At 50.1% G+C, this 22,362-nt stretch overlaps 1 protein-coding gene across 1 annotated transcript in view; it reads right to left on the reverse strand.

Moving 5' to 3' along the window:
- Nucleotides 1-22,362, reverse strand: part of LOC119403994 (CRISP/Allergen/PR-1) — a 60,849-nt gene that overhangs the window by 9,108 nt on the left and 29,379 nt on the right. The window contains exon 4 of the mRNA XM_037670628.2: nucleotides 1,114-1,292. Coding sequence (XP_037526556.1) covers nucleotides 1,114-1,292 — 179 coding nt within the window. The remainder of the gene's footprint in view (nucleotides 1-1,113; nucleotides 1,293-22,362) is intronic.

Here is a 22,362-nt window from a genome sequence, read left to right on the forward strand (position 1 = left end):
CGCAATAAAAGCGCAGCAAATATGGTGTTTTGCAGTTTTGCATGTTTCTCTGTTTCGTTTTTGGCGGAGCCATATATATCCTTCTGGAGTCTTTGTGAAACCACCGTTAAAATACCCCTGTGGGGTCTTTAACAGCGACAAGTTGCCCATAGCCGAGCTACTCTTTTTGAGCAAAGCGGCGCCAGATTTGGACAATGCGCTGCATTAAACAAGATACAAACGAACAAAAAGTGCTGCAGAAGGAAGCGACACGCAAATGTCGGCACACCTGGCTGCATTGTCAGCCGAATACTTGAGCGCGCTTAAGGACGATACCGAAGTTTCGGGACCAGAGTCCGTTTACTACGTGAATAAATTAAATGCTGAATTTCCACCCTGAACAGACTATTTTCAGTCACGGACTACTCGGGATATTCGTCCCGCAGTTCTCTAGTTAAACGCTCAAAGACTCACTCTCGGCGCACAGCCTCTCCAATGCGTGCATGCAACTCTTCTAATAAATCTAGCGGTCATTACCATATGTTTATGGTCTGATAGTTTCGCCACATATGCACTAGGTACGGGAAACCAATGCAATGGACCATATGTTCATTCCAAATTCACTTCTGCGAACTACGTGCAGGTCGGTATCGCTGGCCACACTCCCTAAATCACGATAAATATCGAAGTAACATAATAAAGGCCGTTTGCACGTTCGCTATTTGATGGAGCAGCGCACAAAAGGACAAATTCACGCACACATAAAATTACACAAACACAAGCGCTGTGCGCTGCTTCATCAAATACCATGGCTCACCAACTAGCCCATCAGTACATATTAAGTATGTACGATTCTCATTTAATTTGCACCATCTATAACGACGTTCTACAAACCGCCCGAACAAGATAAACTAAAGCAGGCAAGAAATAACAGCGCCTCCAGTTGCAAATGCCACGGGCCTTGGGACCATATAATATGCAAAAATACTTAGGTTTAGTATCTCCATAAGAGTAGGAAGTTAATATTAATTCGAACGCTACTTCAAGGCAGGTTTAAGGAAAACTATTATGAGTTTCTATAATTCAAGGTTGTTGTTTTTTATGTTTTTTTAAGCTGGCAGTAGTCGTTATTACCTGAGTAAAATGACCGGTAGGCCGTGGGCCGAAACTCGGCATGAAATGCTTCACTTGGTGTGGCGGGTAATCGCGGTGCTCCTTAAACCAGGTGTCCACAAAACGGAGGCCGTCCATCTTCCGAACATCATTCGAGCGCCGCTCCGATGCTAAGTTTTGGCCGGTGACCCTGAACCGACCTGCAGCGCCATGGTGTCAGGGTGAAGGTGGTTACGGCAATTCTCGCTGAATGCGCTCGATTATTTCAATTCTATTACTGTTGCCTGGCGACAGCTCGTATTTCATTGCTCCTCAAGGCGACAGCATGAAATCCAATTTTATATGATCATCCCGGGCTCATGTGTAATTACTTTTACGATAAAAAAAAAGAACACTTAAGAAAAAATTGCTATTCACTGGTTTATAGTACGTCCCTTGTTCTGCGTTTAAGTAATCTTTCTACCGATAGCACCAGAAACGCTTGCACATCCCTTCATCAATGTCAGAGCGTAACCGCATTTGTTCGGTCAGTAAACTCATACAATGACAGGCAAGTGTACTGCAGGTGTCTGCAGCACAAGCAGACGAGTACGTCCTGCACGTGCTTGCAGCGTCACACCAATTAGGCCAAAGGAACGCCTTAACGGCCCACTGCTCTGCGTCACCTTCCAGGAAACTCCGATATGACTGCAGCTTTTAACAGCGGAGCTGTTTAAGCTTTTCTTATCGCCGTTTCGCGTGACCAGAAAACTAAGCTGCGCCTAGCGCGTGCAACTCAATAACACGACCGGCACGCGCTCTCTTGGTCCTCTTCTTCATCTCAGGAATGACTATAAATAGACAGTTTGCTCTGGGCGACGTACGTACGTTCGAGAAATGAGGATAGGACATCTGCCAAGTTCAAGGCGACTGAATCCGAGAGATTTAGAAACGGGGCGACTTATCTCATTCACCCCCCCCCTCTTTCTTTTTTTCACAGGAAAAAAAAATATCTGAAGCAGGCGGGGGAAAGGGGGGTGGGCGAGTCGGGTACCACCTCCCACCCCCTATTTAAAAAAAAAAGAATATTCTTTTTTTTTAGCAATGACAAGGACAACTAGATCACATCTTTATTGCATATTTACATGTGGCTCCACAAGCAACAAGCAATCATTTCTGCAGGCATTTCGTTGCAGATGCTATCGCCTTTTTCAAAAATTCCTCAGATCATGTTATTTCTCTTCGGCAATTTTTCCAAGTAGTATTAAAAAATATCAAGAACTTAGTCCACCTTTCAAGGCAGGGTCGATGTTGCCTTTTCAGCTGCATGATTTACGAAGTGACACAGGCATCCTACTAAGTGCGGATCACTTCAGGGGCCCGGGCTGTTGTATGCTGTCGTAAGTTGTCATCGTATGCTGTCATCTCATGTCGTCGCTTGGCATCACCCAGGCAAAAACATGTAGAGCATAGCCATCTATAGCATAGCAAGGGGGAAATGAAGTGAAGGTGAAGAGGGCTGATGTGAGAGTGAGGAGGAGGGAAACTAGGAAGAGAGAGGGTAAATGATAGCATAGCCATGTACGGCATCACGCAGGCAAACCCATCTATCGCGCAGCGATGTATAGTATGGTATAGTAAGGGTGCGGGAAACGGAAGTGAGTGCGGGGAGGAGGGAAAGGAGGAGAGTGAGGGTAAAGCATATAGCATAGCCATGTATGGCGTCACGCAGGCACAACCATGTATACCACAGCCATATATAGCATAGCCATATGCAGTAGCCTATAGAGTAGCAAGGGGTGGGGAAGGGAAGTGAGAGTGAGGAGGAGAGGTATGAGTGTGACGAGGAGGGAAAGGAGGAGGGGGAGGATAAAGCATAGCATAGCCGTCCATAGTATGGTATAGCAAGTGGGTAGAAAATAGATGCGAGGGTGAGGAGGAGTGATGTGAGAGTGAGGAGGAGGTGAGAGGCCGCCACTGCATCACAAATGAAAATTTCCTTTCCCGCCATGGACTCCGAGCAGGATGCACGTTTGAAACGCCAGTGCTTGCTTGCCCGTGAACGCGAGCGTCGCTGAAGAGCAGGCGAATCACTGCTCCGCACTCCCTTCAGTTTTCACGTTAAGTGCAACCGCATACATTTTTTTTTTTGCAAAGTTATACCTTTTTGCACTTATTCAGCGCCGCAGCTACGGCCTTCTTGCCTATCGTAACGTTGACATTCTCCTAGCAGAAAGCTACGCAGTTTGCGACAAGAATATCAAAGGACGCCAGTGCACCCGTGACCAATTTTGCAATGTTGCGTCCAGCTGCTTGACCCTGCAGCACAGCAACCTGCTCTCAAGAAGGCCCGTATCCTGTCCACAATACTACGTCACGACGATAGGAAAAGTTGGGCCTCGCTATCATGCTGCTGGTAGTGACTCGCCATTTCATCTGCAGTAGCAATTGTTTTCCTTCGTGCACAGGCGTACCATTTCACAATGCCCGAAGTCGGAAACACCTTGCGGAGCAGGAGCCCACTTGGTCGGCGGCTCCAGCAAAAATCCCGTAAAAAGGCACTCCACGCACCCAACATCACTGTCACGCAGTCCTTTGCTAAAGAAGTGGCTCAGCTGCTGCTGTTTTTCTTGGCTTTGAAAGTGATTGGCATGAGATTTCCGGGATTTTTCTGTTAACCGTACAACCGCAAGAAATGGTCGAAATCCGCGAGATTTCGCAGGTATCGGATAGTTATAGTAACTTTTTCTGTATCGCCTAGTAATTTGGCGGATAATAAGGCCTGTGGTCAGTACATTCATTGAGGTTGACACGATGGATGTGCGGTGTAGGCGTTTCTTCAACGCGTGTGCCTTCTGAAGACAACAAAGTAGAAGCACAGAACAGATAAACGGAAGAGAGAGAGAGAAAGAAACAGACAGGAACAGAGGGAGGACCTGCCCAATTAAGACCTTCTTAATTAATGCCTGCTAATTAGGACAAAGCTAAAGTCATATTATTCCCCTGCAGTCAGACTCCTGCCGCTGCGTCGTTCAGCTTAATCAGTCTATAAGCGCCTAAATACTTAGATTTCTTTGTCATAAAATTTGCAGCTCATGCTATACATGCACTTTAATTACATGACATAGTTGGGGGAAAATTAATGTTCGTTTAAAACTGCGATACGGTCAAAAAAGGTCCTAGAAATGTCACTAAAGTGATTTATAGTCGTGACATGTGTAGGATAATTAGAGTTCAGTTACGAAATTCGTTTCTTTATGCAGTCGTAAGCGCTACCGTTGGAAGGTAAGGTGCATACTTACATATTAAAAGCCCAAACACGACAGGAACGACAAAGAGCACAACACGAGAGCCAAATAAGCATGAACCAGTACCAACTAGCTCGCCTTTCCGTTTTGCTTCAAGCTCAGGTGTACTTTCGACGGCCCGTAATGAGGTCGGTGAACGTATTACGCCGCGAGTGGCATTAAGTTTTATGGTCAATAAGTACCCCCGTTGCTCCAACGCGCGAATGGCATTAAACTCGAACGGGAGTGTGCGTTCGCCCTGCGGCACGGATAGAAGGCAAAGTAGCAGATCCGTTCATGCAATACTTACCCCTTGCAATGTTCACCTGTGACCTTCATCTATTCTCTGGCTAACTAACAAGCAGTGCCGATGACCGAGTAACATATGCCCGTTAACGAGCCATAAAGGGCAACAGCACTGAAATGGCGATAACGGTAGAGTTGTCAGTCTCTCAAGTAGGGTAAGGCGGGGCAAAATGAGACGAGGGGCAAAACGCGACATTTTGACTTTGCCGCCCTCTAGCTAATACAAAAAGTACCTTTTCTTTGTTGCTCTATTTCAGCGATAGGTGCCGGTAGTTTTCGACGTTTTTTGTGTAAAAGTTGATGATTGCTCACAGCGTTCGCGCGGGAAAAATTGTGCGGCTGATGTCGGTGTGTCCGTGGCCCGCCAAGGAGGGGCGAAATTCTGCTCGGCCAAATTTTCGGATTCGTGCATGAAGCTACTATGGTGTCAGTACAACAACGTAAGTATTTATATTGTTACTTTATACTGCCAGCTTCATTCCACCAAAAGTTTAGTTCATTTGGTGCCGTGGACCAAAGGGCAATTTTTGTTTTAATTCGGGCATGAGAGGGGCAAAACGCGACAAAAAGGCATTGAATTGCCTTAGAGAGTGTCTCATTAAGTGAGCCATTTATTTACGCTCAATATATATAATTTCTTTTTGTTTAGAATGGTACGCACGTACGAGAGAATATCATCTAGAGTTTCCTGGGAGGAAAACGACATGAAAAATGCACTGAATGATTTTCAGGAGTTTCGGAGCAACACAACGTCGGGTTCTGTTTGGATTCAATGCGTGCAGTGCAAAGACTGGGCTCATGAAGACTGCGTGGGGGCTGTTAGGAAAGAGGTAGCGTGGCCCATCGCTACCGCCACTTTTAGGTTCCGACGTCGTCCCTCAGGCTCGCTGCTGGGAATACGCGTCGTTGCATCCCTCCTCTGGAACCGCTGTTGGGACTCGGGTTGCGTGGCCGGTGCGAACACGGGTGTGTATCGTGCTCGGAGTAGTCAGTAAGGGCAAGGTGAAGAAGGAAAAGATTTTATGTACAAACTATTTACATAATTTTGCTACCAGGCAACATGACTGCCAGCCCGACCACGTCGGCTGGTTCGACTCCGTTCGAGTCGTTCTCCTTCTCGTTCCTCCTTCTCCCCTCTCTCTCCTCGTTCCACGGACCGGCACGGCCTTAAATCGTCTAGCCGTCCATTGTCCTGTTGACTGTCCGCCGGTCGCAGGTGTTGGCTCCTATTCAAGTTCTCTAAATTGCGGCGCGCTGCTAGAAGTCTCAATTGCGACGCGCTGCCAGAAGCCGCACGCAGGTGTTGGCTCCTGTTCAAGTTCTCCAAATTGCGGCGCGCTGCTAGAAGTCTCAATTGCGACGCGCTGCCAGAAGCCGCACGCAGGTGTTGGCTCCTTTCAGTATGTTGAGCAGCCTTTCCATAGCTGGGTAGCTTGGAAGAACGACTGTCGTCAGTTGACGGGGCCGGCTGGACGAAGACGCCGTTCTCCCGGGATTGCAGACAAAGCATGCAGGGGTTGATCCCTGCTTCGACGTTCGGTCACCTGCTCTGGTACAACAGCACCCCCGCCGCCAAACAATGCATCAGGAGGACGAGCTGCTCCACGTAGCTCGGCTGAATTGATGCGGCCGGACACCAGGCTCATCCACGGCTCGAGGCGAAGCTCCCAGGATCACTGCCCTCGTGACATTCCACACGAACACTCAGCTGGCACGTACTCGAAGTTCCTGTGGATAAGACGAACTCGACAGGGCAACCATTGTCAAACTACACCCAACGCTGCAAGTGCCCTCCGCACTCCCTCCAATTGCCAGACATGAATGAAACAGATCTTACTGACAACTAACGTTCCCCCTTTAAATAAAACAGGAGAAGTGCGTATCGCATGGCGACAAATTCAACAACAGACCTCAATTTCAGGTGTTGTTAAAGAAACAACTCCGAGGTAATACAAGAATTGTAATTGTACTAAAGCTGCTCAGGCATGGAAGGTAAACAACCAAGGAAGCCAACGGAAGCTCAAAGGCTCCGCTAAATTCTCACTAAACGCTCTTAGCGTAAGCGTAACACACTAAGAACACAACATGGTTCTACTAACTATGAAGTGAAATTGAAAATAAAGCTTACACGCTCCACATAAAACAATGTTGAACTACCCTTCGCCCTAAATGCTCATGCTAACTAGTACAAAACAAAACAAAACTCAACCTACAGCTAGCTCCGTTGAACCATTTTTCAACTACGACGCTAGATTACCCTCCAAAATATAGACACTACATAGGTCAAAATTACTGCCTCTACAGTAAACACAAACAAGTAACATTCGGTTACGCTCGACAAACACCACTCTTTCACAATTAGCGGTCGTAAAATCTTTACTCACGGCTAACGTGTCTTATTCTACGCCGTCAGCTCACTCCCATGCGGGTTACTGCTTCCGCATGTTATTTTTAATATTGCGCCACTAAAGCTAGACATGTTCCCGTGAGCACTCTGTCACGCTGCACCCACATCAGGAACTGAATCCGCAAACGACATCCGTAATTGCACGTACTAGTGCCACTGCGAGCGTCTACTCCGCGGATGTACGACTCACCTAGCTCTACTCTTGTGGTCACAATTCTTACAAACAACCGAGCGACTCGCTATAGCCTTTCCTCATTCGCTCCTACACAGAACGCACGCGAAAATAACAACAAACAAACAAAACCAATCTTCGCGTGGCTCTACAAAAACTCGCACAAAGCATAGGCTTGCTTACCCTTCCCGCAAGCTCCCAGCTTAACGCCTAAGGTTCCGCTCCACAACTCGTGGGATACCCTGACTTACTGGGGAGCTCCCGAACGGCGCGCGCAAAGCCCTGCGCCGGCCTTTCATGCAACTGCACACGTGTCATACGCCAACCGCTTGCGGGCTCCCGCTAAGTGACGGAAACAGCAGGCCTCAAACGCCAACGCTAACTCAGCGCACGCCACCCGAAAACTGCCCAATGTTTCCTTGCGTCCACGCATGACACGCAACGGAAACGCCACAAACTCTTTTCATAGTCAGCTGACGTAACCCTATTCAAGGCGCTCGTCCCTTAAAGCCCTCGACTCGCTCTGATACGTGTCACTAACCATCTGATAGCTAACCGCACAACGCATATCGGCAAACAAACAAAACCACAGAGCGCTAAAGAAAACAAGGTCAAATAACAGTTAACTAAGCTATCATCACTCGCGGAAATAACAAGGAATACTAATTACTAACTAAAATCAACAGTCAAAATTCCTTCCAACAAATCCGGAGTCGATATTCCAAAAAAAGCCAACAGCTGTCCTCAACAACTTTTCAGGCGCACTCGCGGTGGTCGCGCCCAGAAGGCTTTTCTCGTCAAGCGGGGTGTACGATACGCATGAAAGTTAATCACCCCCTCGTCGAGCCTCACTACTTTCCCTGTAGCGGACTTTTCTTTGTCGCCTCCTGCCACTTCGCGAAGGTCACCGACCTCGCGGTGTCGCACCTGTTTCAACGTTCCTCGAAAGGAACAACGGGGAGTTCTTTTACCCACTGACCCTTTCCGCGAATCATGCGCTTCTCTTTTCTTTTTCTTTCGGCGGTACGGGCGCATGCGGTAGAAACCTGTCCCTGACGGCAATCGCACTTGTCTTGCAATTTCGCGCCGACTTTTGAACTTCTTTCTCAACCGCGTCGCGACCTTTGTCGCATTTCTATCTTTCGGACGCTTTCTCCCTTTCGCACGCTTCTTGGTGCAGACTTTGGAGCATTCCGTCCGCCTCCGATGCTCATCAACATGCTCCTCAGCTGTCTCGCGCTTACTGTCTTGATGATTGCGCATCAATTCCTCCTCTGACCGATTCCGCGAACCATGCGCCACTCTCCTCCTGTTCTCTTGGTGGTTCAGACGCATGCTGTAGAAACCGGTCAACAATGACAATCGCGCCCTTCTCGCAATTTCGCGCCGACGTCCGAACTTCTTCCTCAAACGCGTCGCGACCTTTGCCGCATTTCTCTCTTGCGGACGCTTTCTTTTTGCACGACTCTTTGTGCATACTTTGGGGCCTTTGTCACGATACCTATGTGCGCGACACCTCGTTGCGCTCCTGCCTCTACACGGCAGTGAAAAAGATGAGAACAGACGGAAACCTCGGCGCCTGAATCTCATCGACATTCGCTTCCTCGCGATGCGCTTAGCGCACAATCTAGATCCCCGCGGGACTCTCAACTTGGGACGTTTCCTAGCCTGCCTTTTTGGGATTTCAGGCCAAGCCTTCAACTTGGCGTCTCGAGAGATGCGGTCTTCGCGTTCTGCTAGCTCTTTAGCACGCTTACCGCTACTAGTCTCTTTTGCATTCCCCTTTTTCTTTCGCCGGCGCCTTTTCCTCTCTAAACGGCTCGGAATGCTGGCAGCTTCGACGCACGCGCGCGCAAGTACGCTGCCTTCGATATTCACCGCCAAAATCTCAGGCGGCTCAACTAGCCTATCCTCGGTGTCGTCGCTAGGTGTCCTTACTTCTGACATAGCGACAGTCTCGACACTCTCCAACTCAGTTAGCTCGCCCTGAGATGTCTCTCTAGTTTCGGGTGATCTATCACTGTCCTGGATAGCCCCTTTTCTCAGGCCTTCGAAGGCGACCTCTGCGTCCTGCGCCTCGCGACGTATCTTGACCTCTTGGTCTCCACGGCGCGCCTCGTGTTGCACATTTCGACGCGCTTCGTCCTCACGCGCCTCAGCTTCTCGCGCTATATGAAGTGCCTCTTGTTCTCGCGCCTCTTTCGCTTTTCGAAGCGCCTCGTCCGCTCTCGCCCATCGAAGCGCCTCAGCCTCTCGTTTTCTCTGATGCGCCTCCTCTTCTAGGGCCTTATGACGCGCCTCTACGTCCTGAAGCGCCTCGCGACGGGCCTCAGCCTCCTGTGCCTCGCGACGCCTCTCGACCTCTTGGTCTCTGCGGCGCGCCTCATCCTTTTGCGCCTCGGAGCGGCTCACAATACTAGACGCCTCGTCCCTCGTACTTGCATGTACGGAACTCTGTGGAGTCAAAGCTCCAAACGGCTGAACTGAGCTACCCTCGCGGTCTTCGTCAGTTATGTCCTGTGACTGAACGACAGCCGCGACGCTCTCTAAGCTAGTCAGCTTGCTCTGAGGAGTCTCTTCCATTACTGGGGCTTTATCACTGCCCTGCAAAGACCTCTCTCTTGGGCCTTTGCATTCGGCCGAACCTACATTACCCCACTGGCTGAACAACGTATCCCTAACCTCCGTTACTTCCTGCTGGTCATCTGACACTAAGGCTAAAACTGAGCCTGTCCCACGTCTGAGGCACTCTGCGTGCCTGTTGGCCATCTTTCCTCTTCCCCCATGCGTGCCCTCCTCCGATGTCCTAGCTTTGCGCGTATGACTCAAACGCTGTTGGAATCCTTTTGCTGACAAGCGACATTTGCGCAACAGCGCCTCTTTGACCTTGTCATACGATACAGCGTCCTTCCTATTGAGTCTAGCTATTACATCGGTGGCCTCGCACGGAAGAAGAGTTAGCAACTCTTGCGGCCAACTTTCGAGGGGAAATCCGGCCTTCTCGCAGGTTCGCTCAAAATTAACAAGAAAAAGTGCGATGTCCTCGCCAACCCTGAACGGCTGCAAAAGGTCTTCCATCCTTACGGACTCCCTCACTATGGGAACTTGTCTTGCGGCGGATATACGAAGTTCCAGCTCCCTTAGGTTCAACTCATGTTCCTGCTCGGCAGCTTTCTCTTTATCCCTTTCCTCCTTTCTGGCTCGAATCTCCTCATGAGCTTCCTGGGCCTCCTCGACAGTCACCTTCTCTGCCTCCATAATCGGGAGGATCTGTCGTTTCCGCTTGGCCGAGCCAACCGAAATGCCCAACTCCTTGCAAATTTCAAGGAGGTCTTGCACACTGAACTTGTCCATACTGACACTGCACTCCGCCTCGTTTACCCTCTACTTAAACTAAGCGGTCAGACCATCCAATTCTTGGCTGACCAAACAAAGTTAGAAGTCTACACAAAACCTGCTAACAATGACTTAGGCTAGCTAGGTCTGGCAATAAGAGAGGTAAACTTCAGGCACTCACCACACCAGGGTAGCTGACGCTGGCCGATCCCACCGAGCTGCCATCCACTGTTAGGAATCGGGGTTGCGTGGTCCATCGCTATCGTGCTCGGAGTAGTCAGTAATGAATGTGTGATTAGAGGAAAGGAAAAAGGCACCTAATTTCTGCAGCCCTATAGGGAGCACGGCGCAGTGCCTTAGAGGGTAGGGGGAAGTGGGAGAAAAGAAGAGGAGAAAGAGGAAAGGGGTCAAAGCGCAGCAGGCGCGGGCGCGGCAAGGTTGGCGTGGAGCTGAGGCTGCAGCGGTTGAATGCCGCAGCCGAGGTTGTGGTCAGCCGTAGCCGACGATGTCGGGATTCCTTGGGAGGATGTGCCGACGAGTAGGGGCGAGTCTACTCGCTCCTGGGGGCACCTGGCTGCGCGCCGATCGCCTGGAGGCAGGTGGCTCGCAGCGGGTGTTCCTCAGGCAGGTACTGGATCACTGCCCGCAGAGTTGCCATCAGGTTCGCGATGAGTGCGTCCCTGGGATCCTCTGCAGGCGTGATAGGAGAGGCAGCAGGCAGGTGGTCCACCACGGCGGAAGTCACTGCTGGCTGCGGGGGTCGGCGCGGCGCTGTAGGAGTGCGCTACTGGCCGAGGTCCTTGGAGGGGCTACGAGGAGGGCAGCGTTTCAAGGCGGCAGCGTAGGAGCGCACCTCGCGGGACTCCTCGCGAACCGCCGCCCTGACTGCCCGTCTCGACATGATGATGATATGTGGGTTTTAATGGCGCAAGGGCCATGCGTGGCCAAAGAGCGCCATGAAAATGATAAAAGTGTAGCAATGGTCGGTGGTTTACAATGGTATGTAAGGGATGTGAGCTATGATGGTGTTACGTGGCTGTATATGGGCCTAAAATTCCGCGCCCTAGGGCGGGTAAAACGTATAAGCATTAAAATCATGAGCGTGATGTGATGTGTGTTTGTAGTGAGAATGAATGTCGGGTTGTTGTAATAATAAAACTAAGGGTATATGGCACGAGCACAAATGCCTCGTCAGCGCCCTTGAGACCAAGGGCTGCGAGGCAGGTGCTTACTTTAAGTGTAACTACCGCAGCAGCAGCCTCTGTTAGGAGGCCGTGCTACGGAATGCCTGGGTAAATAACGTGAAAGTCATGTACATCTTTTAAAAACGCGAAAAGTGACTGATGTTTAAAAACAGGTTCCCTACCGATGAACATTGATGGGTGAAATGGTAATTGTTGTCGGTAGGGTATATAAAATGTTGTTTTCCTAAGCGTGTCTAGATCATTACACTGGATTAGAATGTGAAGCACGCTAAGTGCTTCACCACATCGATCACACAATGGTGGGTCGCCGCCAGAGAGAAGGTGTGAGTGTGTACTGTATGTGTGTCCTGTTCTTAGCCTTGTGAGTATTACTTCTGTGTGGCGTGACTTTGACACTGGTGGCCAGTTACCAAGATGAGGCTTGATAACGTGTAGTTTATTATGTGTTTGTCTATCCCATGTGCTCTGCCATCGAGCCCTGAGCTTTCTTTTAAGGAGGGGTTTTAGGTCAAGGGCAGGAACGGAAATGAGTGCATTGGCGGCAGCATTTTCGTGGGCGGATGCAGCTAGCTGATCCGCCAATACGTTTCCTTGTATCTCTCGGTGCCCTGGCACCCAGCACACCACGACATGCTGTTTGAGTGTGTGGACCGTACACAGGAGTGAATAGAGTGACACAAGGACAGGGTTTTTATGCTTTTTGAGAGATCTCAGGGCTTTTACTACACTTAGAGAATCAGTGTATATCACAGCACTTTCTAGTTTTAATTCTTTGATGTGTTTGACAGCCGCAAGTATGGCGTAGGCCTCTGCTGTGAAGATGCTTGTATTCGGGTGTAGTATGCCGGCATTGGAAAAGGATGGACCAATAGCTGCGTAAGACACAGAAGTACTGGACTTTGAGGCGTCTGTAAAGAATTCTGGACAAGTGTATTTGAGCTGCAGTTCGAGGAAGTATGTTACGGATATGTGCAATAGGTGCGTGTTTTGTAACTTCCACGAAAGATATATCGCAGTCTATAAGCTGCCACTGCCATGGCGGGAGACGAGCAGCGGGGGGCCATTAGACTGTGTTCAAGAAGTGGAACACTCATTTCCTCTGCCAAGCCTCTCACATGAGCGCGTAAGGCTCTCGCACCGAAGGACGGTTGTGAAAAAAGGCAGACGTGGACAAATCATTGATTGTGGCGTGTGATGGGTGTTCCTTGTTTGCGTTCACTTTGAGAAAATATACAAATGATAAGTAGGATCTCTGTAGATGAAGCGACCACTCGTTTGATTCGACGTAGAGGCTTTCTACGGGGCTCGTGCGAAAAGCACCCGTAGAAAGACGAATACCTAAATGGTGGACAGGGTCCAGCATTTTCAAGGCGCTTGGTGTCGCGGACTGGTAGATTATTGCCCCGTAATCTAGGCGCGTGCGTATGAGGCTCTTATAGAGGTTCATCAGGCACTTCTTGTCACTACCCCACGTAGTGCGTGACAACACTTTGATGATATTCATAGTTTTTATACACTTGTTTTTTATGTACTTGATGTGTGATATGAACGTTAACTTCGTGTCGAAAATCAGGCCAAGGAATTTATGCTCCGTCTTTAGAGACAGACGGTGGCCACCCAATTCAATGTCAGGATCGGGATGAAGGCCTCTCTTTCTAGAGAATAATACGCACGTGCTTTTTTGTGGGTTAAGGCTGAACCCGTTCTCGTCTGCCCACTTGGTTACCTTGTTCAACCCAAGCTGTACCTGCCGCTCACACAATGCAAGGTTGCACGACTTATATCCGATCTGCACGTCATCAACGTATGCGCAATAAAACATATTGCGTGGGATGCATAGATGCAGGGAATTCATTTTTACAATAAAAGTGTGCAGCTGAGGACACCACCTTGTGGCACCCCAGTTTCTTGAACAAACGGTCGTGAAAGAATGTTTCCTACTCGGACACGGAATGTACGATCCGTAAGGTAACTCTCTATTATGTCCAACATTTTACCTCGTACACCTAAATGGGACAGGTCTCTCAGTATTCCGAACCGCCATGTTGTATCGTAGGCTTTTTCCATGTCCAGGAATACCGAGAGAAAAAATTGCCGATAGACAAATGCTTCACGAATTTGTGCTTCAATCCGTATTAAGTGGTCGGTTGTAGATCGCCCCTCTCGAAATCCGCACTGGTACGGGTCAAGTAACTTGTTTGTTTCGAGGAAATGAATTAGCCTGCAGTTTATCATTTTTCGAAGAGTTTGCACAGGCAACTCGTTAGCGCGATAGGCCTGTAGCTAGTAACAGCGGTTGGATCCTTTCCCTGTTTCAAAACAGGGATCACTATAGCCTCTTTCCAGGAACTAGGCATCTCGCCGGAAAACCATATGACATTGTAAAGAGAGAGCAGTGTTTCTTGTGTTTCAGAAGGTAGCTGTTTCAACATTTCATATAATACCCGGTCAGAACCTGGGGCGGAATTATTACAGCAGTCTAGCGATGTCTGAAGCTCAGCTAAGGAAAAAGGTTGGTTGTAGGCTTCGTATTTTGTGCATTTGCGTTCTAATAATTCTGTTTTTCTATTCTCGTGCTGTACCTCTGGAAAGCCTCGGAGTATTGCGACGAGCTGGACACCTGTTCGAAGTGTGCGCCTAGGAAGTTCGCCTGGTCTTCCAAGCTGTCGCCTTGTGTATTTACTAGAGGGAGTGAATGTGTTGCTCGTCCTGCTACCCTACTAACCCTGTTCCAGACTTTAGCCTCCTGTGTATATGAGTTGATGCCCGATAAAAACTTAACCCAGCTCTCCCTTCTTGCCTGTCGGCGCGTTCTCCTGCCTTGTGACTTTACGTTCTTAAAATTTGTAAGATTTTCCGCTGTCGGCGAGTCCCGAAGTAACCTCCACGCTTTGTTTTGCCTTTTTCGCGCATTTCGACATTCGGTGTTCCACCATGGGACACGTCGTTTGCCAGACAGTCCACTTGTTTGAGGATGCATTTGGTGGCAGCGTTAATCAAAAAAGCTGTAAAGTAGTCTACGGCTGCATCTATGCTTAAATCACACATCTCCGACCAACTTAAAAGTGTAATTTTCTTAACTGTTCCCAATCGGCCCTTTCAATCTGCCATTTAGGAATCTGTGGATGAAAGTCATTTCCTGTTGGTGCGCTTAGTACTATTGGAAAATGGTCGCTTCCGTAAGGATTCCCGATAACTTTCCAATTAAGCAGGGGAAGAAGGGATGGAGATGTAATGCTGAGGTCTATGGACGAGTAGGATTTGTTCGCTAGGCTATAATATGTTGGCTCTTTCCGATTCAATAGACACGCACCGGAAGAGAAAAGGAATTGTTCGATCAGACGACCTCGTGCATCGCAGCGAGAATCACCCCACAGACTGCTATGTGCATTAAAGTCCCCAAGAACTAGATATGGTTCTGGGAGTTCATCTATTAAAGATTGAAATTGATGTTTTTGCAGTTGGTACTGTGGGGGTATGTAAAGAGAGCAAATGGTCACGAGTTTGTTCATAAGAACCGCTCGAACAGCCACTGCCTCAAGGGACGTTTGGAGAGGTAAGTGTGTACATGCAATTCCTTGATTAACGACAACCGCTACACCACCGGATGACGCCACAGCGTCATCCCGGTCCTTCCGGAAAATAATATAACTGCGTAGAAAGTTGGTGTCTTTGGTTTTTAAGTGTGTTTCTTGTACACACAGCACTTTTGGTGAATGTTTATGTAAAAGTTCTTGGATATCGTCGAGGTTTCTGAGGAGTCCTCTGACGTTCCATTGCAGAATTTGTGCTTCCATATTGGAAGTTAAGTAGTGCTGTGTGTATGTACGGGAATTCGTTGTTGTTCAGACAGAAAGTTGGAACTTAGGTAACAGAGCCGTCGGTGGGCCCTGTTATAGGCTTTTTCATTTTCTTAGCGCGCTCCAAGGAGCTACGCCGCTCTTTCGGCACCAGGGGTACCGAAGTCGTGTCCATTGCCTCGTGTGAGGCACTGGACGCCCGCGTACGCGAGCTGTTGGCTTGTTTTTCCGACCTCGCCTGGCGAGGCGTGGTCGTGAGACCCGACGACCCTGGAGTAGCCGGGATCTCTGGCTGGGCAGGTGGAGCAGACTTAACTGCTGCCACCACGGGGGCAGCCGCCACGGCCGGTGGCTCACCTTGTGTGAGCCGGGGCTGTGGCGGTGGCCGATGCGACGCTGCCCCCTGACGCGCCGCATCAGCATAAGTTGGACCGTAAAATGGCGAACACCTTCTTCGTGCTTCTTTGAATGAAATGTTTTCGCGTACTTTCAGTGAAATGATATCTTTTTCTTTTTTCCAGCTTGGACAAGAACGAGAATACGCGGCGTGGTCGCCGTCGCAGTTAACACAGTGTGGGGTTTCGTTGCAGGTGTCCGAGGCATGGCCTTGGACACCGCATTTTGCGCAGGTGGGTCGACCACGGCAGCTCTGGGAGCCATGGCCAAATCTTTGGCACTGAAAGCATCGGCGAGGGTTTGGGATGTAAGGCCTGATGGTTGTCTTTGTGTATCCAGTTTCTATGTTCTGTGGAAGTTCACTAGTAGAAAAGGTCAATATCAAATGTTTGGTTGGGATTTCCTGATTGTTTCTCCTTATTACAATTCGCTTCACATCGGTTACGTACTGGTCCTTCCAGCCTTCGAGGAGTTCACTTTCTGATAGTTCAAGCAGATCTGAGTCTGATACTACTCCGCGTGCGGAGTTCATGGATCTGTGTGGTGTAACGCTAATAGGAATGTCGCCAAAAGTTCGGAGGTTCTTTAGTTTATCAAATTGTATTTTGTCATTTAGTTGGAGAAGCAGGTCACCACTGGCCATTTTTGTAACTTTATAGCCAGCACCTAAGGTGGCTGTCAGTGTTCTGGATACAACAAATGGGGACACGGTTCTAGCTGTTTTGTCAGTCTTGTCACAGTGCACTACGTGATAGTGAGGGAATACTTCTTTGGTTCGAGTGAGAAAGGAGAGTTCATCGGTGCGTACGCGCTTTGAAGCGGTACGATCTTGTAGCAACGGGAATGCTCTATGCATAGTAAATGAATCTGATTCGGCAGCGATGGCAGCCACCCACCACGGAGCCCAACATGGGGACGCTACAAGATTCATGGAATTGAAAGCATGCAGACGCCAGCCGTACACCGCTACTATAACCAAATGCGCATAGAACAAGGTTGCCTATTTGCACAAGGTTAACCCTCGCCGCCAGGAAAAAACGGAAGTAAATGGAAGAGAGGAGTGGACAGGAAAGATTAAAAGTGAGAGAGACAGACGAAGACGTGGGGGAGAGAGAGACAGGAAAAGGCGACTGCCGATTTCCCCTGGGTGGGTCAGTCCAGGGGTGCCGTCTACGTGAAGCCGGGGCCAAAGGGGTGTGTTGCCTCTGCCGGGGGGCCTTAAAGGTCCAATCACTCGGCGTCGGCTCAACCCCCAGGATCCCCTTTTCCCCGGACACGGCAATGCCACGCACGGCTAGGCGTGGGAGGGGGTCGAAACCCCCCCGTTAGCTCGGGTCCGTGGTGTCGCTACACACCAAACGCCTGCTCGCGCAGACGCCCCTGCGGGGGCCCGTCTCGACAGCGGCGTGGTAGAAGTGGCCAGCAGGGTGGCCACACGACGTTCCTCCTGCCAGCGGGGGCAGGAGGGGGTGTCAGCTGCATGGGCTCCGCCGCAGTTGATGCAGTGGGGCTTGCAGCTCTCGGCAGGCGGGTGTTTACGGCCGCACCGTATGCAGTCGCCAGCACGCTGGCAAGCGGCAGCGATGTGGCCGAAGCGGCCGCACTGTCGGCATTGCATAGGGCGCGGCTTCACGTGACGAACACGCAGCTGCAGCCCGTAGATGGAGATCTGCGCTGGGGGAACAGCACTCGCGAAGCGCAGCTTCACTGAACGGCCCTCCCTGGTCGCAGCAGTCACTGGAGCAGACGAAGCGATGGCCCCGATCAGCTCCGAGTCAGCAAGGTCACCGTCCACACCGTACACGAAGCCGAGGCACGATCGACGGTCGGCAGGCTCCCTGGCGGTGACGGGGATGTCGTGGAGCTCCGAGATGGACAGGAGCCCGGCCAGACACTCGGGCGTGGTCGCGTCGGCGGCCACAACGTTGCGCAGGTGGTTAACGCGCACCGCCGCAACTCCGGGCCGCCCGGCGAGTCCCGCTGCGAGCGTCAGGCGTGGCGTTCCCCGAAAGGTACCGCCGGGGGTGGAGGGCCGAAAGAGTACGGTCCCCACGACTGCCGCGTCGATGTTGATGGCCGCAGTCTCCATGGCCCTTGCTCTCCGACTAGCTGCCTTGCACATGACGACCTTGAAGTCGTCACCGGCAGGCGGGGAGCTCGGGCGCGGGTGCGGGCGGTCGACCACGATGGAGGGAGGCCTCGGTGCTGTCGCGGCCTCTCCTGTTGCAGCTGTAGAGTTGCGGGGCTGCTGCCGCTGCTTGCTCTTTCGCTGGTGCTTTCTGCGCTGCTCCGGCTGAGATGGAGAAGCTGCTGCGAGTTTGCACGCCGCTGTCTCTTGCGAGGCGGTGGCGAGCACGACGCTGGTGTCGTCCGTTGTGTTTACGGGCGTGAGAGGTGGGGAAGCGTCGGTCACGACCTGCTTGGACGGGCCTGCTGGTCCGTCTTCGCTGCTGGCCTCGCGTGATCGCTTCCGCGTTGCTGTGCAGTCCATCTGCTCTTCCTCGGCTGTCTCGGAGGGCGGGCAGACTGCGTGTTCTTCAGCACCGTCGCTTGCGGGAGCCGTGGCCTCCTCCGTGATGGTGCGTGTGGCGGTAGCTGCCGCGATGGCTGGGGCCGGCTGAGAGGGTGGCGGAACCGACGTAGTCGCCTCCTTGGCCTTCTCCTTCAGCCAACCGCCAATCACGTTGACGGCTTGCTTCTCCAGCTGTAGGCTTTCGTCCCTGTTCGTTCCCGAAGCCGCGCTCGCCTTGGCGTGCTCGTGGCTAATAGGGGCAGGCAGGGAGTCGCTCCTTGTTGCACTCGCAGCCGGGACTTTCGTCCGGTCGGTGCGTGTAGTAGCGGGTGCCGTGTTAGCGGCTGCGGACTCGGGTGGTGGGAGAAGAGGTGTTCTTTTTCCCTTTTTGGCCTTGCCCTTGGCCCGCTTCTTGCTGCTGTTAACTGGCGCTGGTTGTGGCTCCGGCTGTTGTTGTTGTTCTACTGCTGCGCTCGCTTGTAGTCTCTGAGACGCGATGTAGAGCTGCAAATCTTCCTGAAGCTTTGCCATGGCGTTGAGGGCCCTTTCGGTAGCCATCGTCAGACAAAGAGGTGAATAATCCTACGGTGGTGACGCCGCGCGTGAGCGCGGGCCGTGCTCGTGGTTAGCGTGACGCCCAGACGTCCGCACTCGTCAGTGGTTCCAACGGAACTCTCAGTAATGGCAAGGTGAAGAAGGAAAAGATTTTATGTACAACCTATTTACATAATTTTGCTACCAGGCAACATGACTGCCAGCCCGACCACGTCGGCTGGTTCGACTCCGTTCGAGTCGTTCTCCTTCTCGTTCCTCCTTCTCCCCTCTCTCTCCTCGTTCCACGGACCGGCACGGCCTTAAATCGTCTAGCCGTCCATTGTCCTGTTGACTGTCCGCCGGTCGCAGGTGTTGGCTCCTATTCAAGTTCTCCAAATTGCGGCGCGCTGCTAGAAGTCTCAATTGCGACGCGCTGCCAGAAGCCGTACGCAGGTGTTGGCTCCTATTCAAGTTCTCTAAATTGCGGCGCGCTGCTAGAAGTCTCAATTGCGACGCGCTGCCAGAAGCCGCACGCAGGTGTTGGCTCCTGTTCAAGTTCTCCAAATTGCGGCGCGCTGCTAGAAGTCTCAATTGCGACGCGCTGCCAGAAGCCGCACGCAGGTGTTGGCTCCTTTCAGTATGTTGAGCAGCCTTTCCATAGCTGGGTAGCTTGGAAGAACGACTGTCGTCAGTTGACGGGGCCGGCTGGACGGAGACGCCGTTCTCCCGGGATTGCAGACAAAGCATGCAGGGGTTGATCCCTGCTTCGACGTTCGGTCACCTGCTCTGGTACAACAGGGCCCACGGAATGAATTTGAAGTGCTTTTACTGCAAGAACTCAAAAGATAGAATTTTTTTCACACTGTCTCGTTTTGCCTCACGCAGCGTCTCGTTTTGCCCCGCAGGTTGGGGCAAAATGAGACATCTGGTGCATTTTTTCTTTCTTTTTAAAATAAACTTTTGAACAGTTGCAACATCGCCATATTTATGTAGCCCATACCTTGTACCCAAAAGAAACTTCCTGCATTAATGTTTTATGGTAACAAGTGAAATAAAATAAAATATTCGCTATTTTCAAACTTTTTTCTCACTTTGTGTCCCGCCCTACCCTAAACAACTACTGTATAAGACTAGCACTACAGTTTGGGAAAGAAAGTTCAGTGGCTATGCCAATGAAGCAGCACGGGCTCTTCCCGCGCACAGCTGCAAGAAGCATGGGTTAGCTCCGTCGATTACCGCAAGTTTTGTGGCCGTTTGCTGAAGCAAGAGGCTGCTGGTTGAGCAATATTTTGTCAAAGGTGTAGAGTTCATAGAAATCAAGGATTGTGTAAAGTAATAGAGTCATTCAAAAAAGCACCGATTGAACACATTAAAGGGGCCCTGCAATACTTTGCGAAATAATCATCGAATGGCTCCATTAAATGAGTTTATTGCACCACGAATCGACCGCCGCAACAATTTTTCTAAATGCATCAAGTACGAGCGGAGCCACATGCGTGCGTTGTGGCTCCGCTCGTACTTGATGCATTTAGAAAAATTGTGGCTCCGCTCGTACTCCGCTCCGCTCGTAAGAAATGCGAAGCATTTCTTAGCGAACTTCTGCGACTTTGAGCGTATCTATCTATCGGTCTATCTATCTATCTAGCCGCCTACGACTTTGTGTTCTCCTGGCCGTTTCGTTAATGGGATGTATACCAAAATTGGTACGACACAACATGACCGTATTACGAACATAAATGACAGGTCATAACATGAAAATCATGACATGCATGTCATAAACAGCATGATTTACATGCCACGGTCTTGGGGTCTTGCGGCCGTCTCGCTAATTTGATATATACCAAAATTTGTATGGCGTGACAAGAGTGGATGACAAACATAATGACAAGTCCTAAAGTGCAAGTCATGACACGCATGTCATGTACTCATGTACAGTATGATTTACGTTACATGGTCCCGGGCCGCTCGCGGCCGTTTCAATCAATGGATAAATACCAAAAGTGGTAAGACGAGACATCTCTGTGTGACAAACATAACTGACACATGGTAACATGAAAATCATGACATTCATGTCATGTACGACATGATTTACATGCCACGCTCATGGTGCACTCGCGGCCACTTCGCTCGCTTGATATTCACCAAAATTGGTATTGCGCGACGAGACTGTATGATGAACGTAAATCAGTGGTGATAAGGGGAAAATCATGAAATGCAAGTCATGTACGACATGATTTACATGCCACGCTCATGGTGCCCTCGCGGCCATTTGGCTCGCTTGATATACATCAAAAAATGGTATTGTGCGACGATACTGTATGATGAACGTAAATCAGTGGTGCTAACTTGAAAATCATGATATGCATATAATTTACGGCATGATTTACATGCCACGCTCATTGTCCGATCGCTGCCGTTTCGCTCGCGTGATATACACCAAAATAGGTATTGCGCGACACGACAGCATGACGATCGTAAATGAGAGGTGGTAACATGAAAATCATGACATGCAAGTCATGTACGACATGATTTACATGCCACGCTCATGACATACTCGCGGCCATTTAGCTCTCTTCATATACACCAAAATTGGTATTGCGCGACATGGCTGTATGGCAAACATAAATGACAGGTGGTACCTTGAAAATCATGATATGCATATAATTTATGGCATGATTTACATGCCACGTTCATTGTCCAATCGCTGCTGTTTCGCTGACTTGATATACACCAAAACTGGTACTGCGCGATGCGGCTGTATGACGAACGTAAATGAGAGGTGGCAACATGAAAACCATGACACGCATGTCATGTACGACATGATTTCCCAGCCACGCTCACGGTGCGCTTCCGGCCGTTTTGTTAACATGATATATAAGAAAATTGGTATGGCAAGACACGAGTGCATGATTAACATAAATGACAGGTCATGCATTGTATATTCCAGAATACACGTTTCATTAGCATCGTATATACCGGATTGGACATGCATGCATGCATACATGCATGCATGCATGGCAAACATACGATATATAGTGAACTAGATGCCATGGCATGAATGACTTCATTTGCCTCAAAAACGAACAAGGCCATGTAGCAGCTCTTTGCCGGCTGCTTCGCATTACATCGATTCACATGGTGCGTGGGATCTGGCGTATTTTTCTTTGTGGCTTTTATATATAATATACATACATATACATATACGGAACATGACGGTGAGGGCAAAATCCCGCCGAGAGTGTCCATATAATTGCTGTCGCAATAAAACGGGTAAGCGGCCATAGGCACTGGGAATCGAATTATGTGCCTCCCGAAACCACGATTTTCGAATTGAGT

Source organism: Rhipicephalus sanguineus, chromosome 1 (genome assembly GCF_013339695.2).
Source record: "Rhipicephalus sanguineus isolate Rsan-2018 chromosome 1, BIME_Rsan_1.4, whole genome shotgun sequence".
NCBI classification, from domain to species: domain Eukaryota; kingdom Metazoa; phylum Arthropoda; class Arachnida; order Ixodida; family Ixodidae; genus Rhipicephalus; species Rhipicephalus sanguineus.